This window comes from Austrofundulus limnaeus, unplaced genomic scaffold (genome assembly GCF_001266775.1).
Source record: "Austrofundulus limnaeus strain Quisiro unplaced genomic scaffold, Austrofundulus_limnaeus-1.0 Scaffold35, whole genome shotgun sequence".
Taxonomy (NCBI): Eukaryota; Metazoa; Chordata; class Actinopteri; order Cyprinodontiformes; family Rivulidae; genus Austrofundulus; species Austrofundulus limnaeus.
The window spans coordinates 1,213,247-1,216,279 of record NW_013952437.1 but is presented as its reverse complement, the minus strand read 5'-3'; the positions used below and the strand labels follow the sequence as shown (position 1 = coordinate 1,216,279).

General features: G+C 37.8%; 1 protein-coding gene across 1 annotated transcript in view; it reads left to right on the top strand.

Moving 5' to 3' along the window:
• LOC106516131 (solute carrier family 2, facilitated glucose transporter member 11) overlaps positions 1–3,033 on the top strand; it is a 12,935-nt gene that overhangs the window by 4,073 nt on the left and 5,829 nt on the right. The window contains exon 3 of the mRNA XM_014006330.1: positions 2,213–2,373. Coding sequence (XP_013861784.1) covers positions 2,213–2,373 — 161 coding nt within the window. The remainder of the gene's footprint in view (positions 1–2,212; positions 2,374–3,033) is intronic.

Sequence of the window (3,033 nt, the reverse complement as noted above, 5' to 3'; positions counted from 1 at the left end):
GAACTCTGGTGCGGTTCACTTTAGTTCTCTTCTGGTGTGAATACAGACCGGACTCTAACCGAACCAACTTAAACATGCACCTTTTTGGACTTTACATGCCACCGTTGCTGAGCTAAATAAACTTGAATCATACCTGTTTCATCGTCTCCTGTTAGCAGCTCTGCTGGTAGCTTGTAGTGGATCAGAACACGCAGAGCACCTCTTTGGGTTGCGGGACACATTTACTGACGTCGCTCCAAAATTAGAATTTCATCACGGAACCACCATTAAATTAGCTGCTTCTGACATTTTAAATGCTATTACAGTTGTAATATCAGCAAAAATGTGCACATCAGAACCGCAGCATGCAGGACTTCATTGTTTTCTTCTGGATCTGTGGCTCAGTCCCGCCCCTGTCCTTTTTTGTCCAATGGGAGCAATGATTGTCAGCCTCATGGCTTTGTTTATAAGTTATAGTTCATTTGCAGAAAAGCACAATGTGAATGCAAACAGCACCAAACAAAAAAAAATAAAGTCCATTTTTGGTCCGGACCAAACAATTGGACCAAAGGACTTTCCTGGTCTGAATACACCCTTAAATACACGTCCCAGGGGCATTTCTGGTCCCCACCTGTTGTTTTGCTCCTCAGCATGGCTGCCTAAAAACACTGCAGGATTTCTCAAACATGCACGAGTCACAGCAAGGCTTTGAGCATGTTTTTATGAGAAAATAACATTATAACATGATGTAAAACTCAAAAAAGTTGATTGTACATGATATTGCCCCTTAAAGAAATTTTGCGCTGTTTGTGTGACCATAGCTAAAAATGGTCCAAAAAACATACTTTGTTAGTCACAGCTTATTATTCAGCCATTTTTAGACATACAAAGCTGAAGATTAGTGTAGAAGTAACCAAAAACAATCTTTACCGAATTCAAAATGCTAATCAAAATTCAAGATGATTGCCACAGCTTTAAAAAGTTATAATTTATTTATAATTGTATGCCCATTTAAACTATATATACACAATAAAAAAAGATCCTCAGAGGGTGGTTTGGTGGTCTCGTTGCAGTGAATCCATCTCTTCCCACCTCTTCATCTTTTTTGGGAAATCTTCAAAACAAAAACAAGAGATTTAGTAGTGACTACACACAAATGTCACGAGGAGGTCAATCTTATTTTCTTTATTATACTTCCTATGTTCTCCCAGTTTTACTATTTTCCATTTTTACAGTTCTTAGACCCTTACTTCAACAAAACTCTTCTGCTGCATAATATCTGTTGATAATGAACCAAAACTGCTAAYGAGTAGCTTGTTTGAAAGTTATTCTAGTCAGACGTTCTGTATTTTGTTGTGAACATGACACATCAGAGTTAGGCTGAAAGAATTAGCTACATGTTAATAACAGTCTGCATCTGTGTAAAATTCCCTGGTGAACGCTATAACAGCAACATTTGTTTAATTTATACTGTTGCTGTTTGGTGTCAGTTAATCTAAATCAGTGTAAAGGAATAACTTACACTTTATGATTTATAATGTTGCACTTAGCTTTCATTGCCAGATGGATGAACATCAGTATAAAAACATAGCAAACATTAGCTGTCACTTCAATGGTGAACATAAATAAAGTACAGTAATATTTTACTCACAAAATACAAACAGTAATAAGKTCATCTTACGTGTGAAACTTTATCCTTCGAGCTCTGATTTCAAGAGTTTGTCAATTAGAACAGAAAAATGCCGCGCAGTGCTGAGCTGAGGCATCTTCTGTTGTTTGGGTTTAGCCAAGGAGACCGTTCTAAGATGGCGGCCGTATTTCATGTGCCGCAGCAGAGAATGCTGGGTGTACTCTGTATATGGTCTGTGCTTGCCACCACTTTTGGCTGCACCCCTGTTGGGGAAAGAGAGGTCTGGGCCTCCCTGCTCAATCTGTTGAGTCCACAACCTGACTCTGGAACAGGCGAAAAATGAATGAATGAATGAATGAATGAATGAATGAATGAATGAATGAATGAATGAATGAATGAATGAATGAATGAATGAATGAATGAATGAATGAATGAATGAATGAATGAATGAATGAATGAATGAATGAATGAATGAATGAATGAATGAATGAATGAATGAATGAATGAATATTGGTCAAGTTCTAAAGATTCAAAAGATTTTGTATTGACCTTCATTTTGGCCACTTCAGATCTTCACCTGACCTCTCTGAAACCTTCCCTCAGCACATTCAGAGATTTGTGAACGCCACATGGATGCAGAGGTACGGCGCTCCAGTGGATGAGTTCACCAACCAGAGCATCTGGTCCTTCATTGTGGCCATTCTGAGTTTGGGAGGCTGGGCCGGGACCACTCACAGTAGCCGCCTGGCTGTTACCTACGGACGGTGAGACAAAAAAACACACACACACAAATTTGAGCTTTGTAGCTTATTAGAATATTGTATTGACTTCACTCATTTCTGTAGTCTAACTCTGATCATAACTTGTACACATCCAGCCCTAATTAATACCTTGAGCCATAAACCTTAAGACTCAATGATGCTCCACCATATTAGAACTGAGCTTTGGTTCCCAAAAGGATTACAGGTCCTGAAATGGTGGATACATATGCCAGAAAAAAATCCAAAAATAACAAAAAACAATTCTTATTTATTGTCATTTGCCACTGTAGAACCTTTTGAGTGAAACTGCATATCTGTTGCTGATATTACACCTGAATTTCCCCTCTGCTGGACAATAAAGGCTGTTTCTATTGTAACCATAAACACACATTTTAACGCACATGTTTATTTACCACAAAGGTGAGGAAAATGTGGCACCATTTAAAAAGCAAATTAAAGGGATCCACGATTAGTTGTAATATTAGACTTTATTTGATAAACGTATATTTTAACTGTAAAATAAAGACTATAAAAATACTGTAGGATGTCCAGTTGTGTAAATTTTTTTAAATATATTTTAACATGGATGGAGCCATTTTATTTACACGCAAAGCATTCTGGGTAAATGATGACATGGATAGGTCCTCGGTGTGAGCGAGCTAT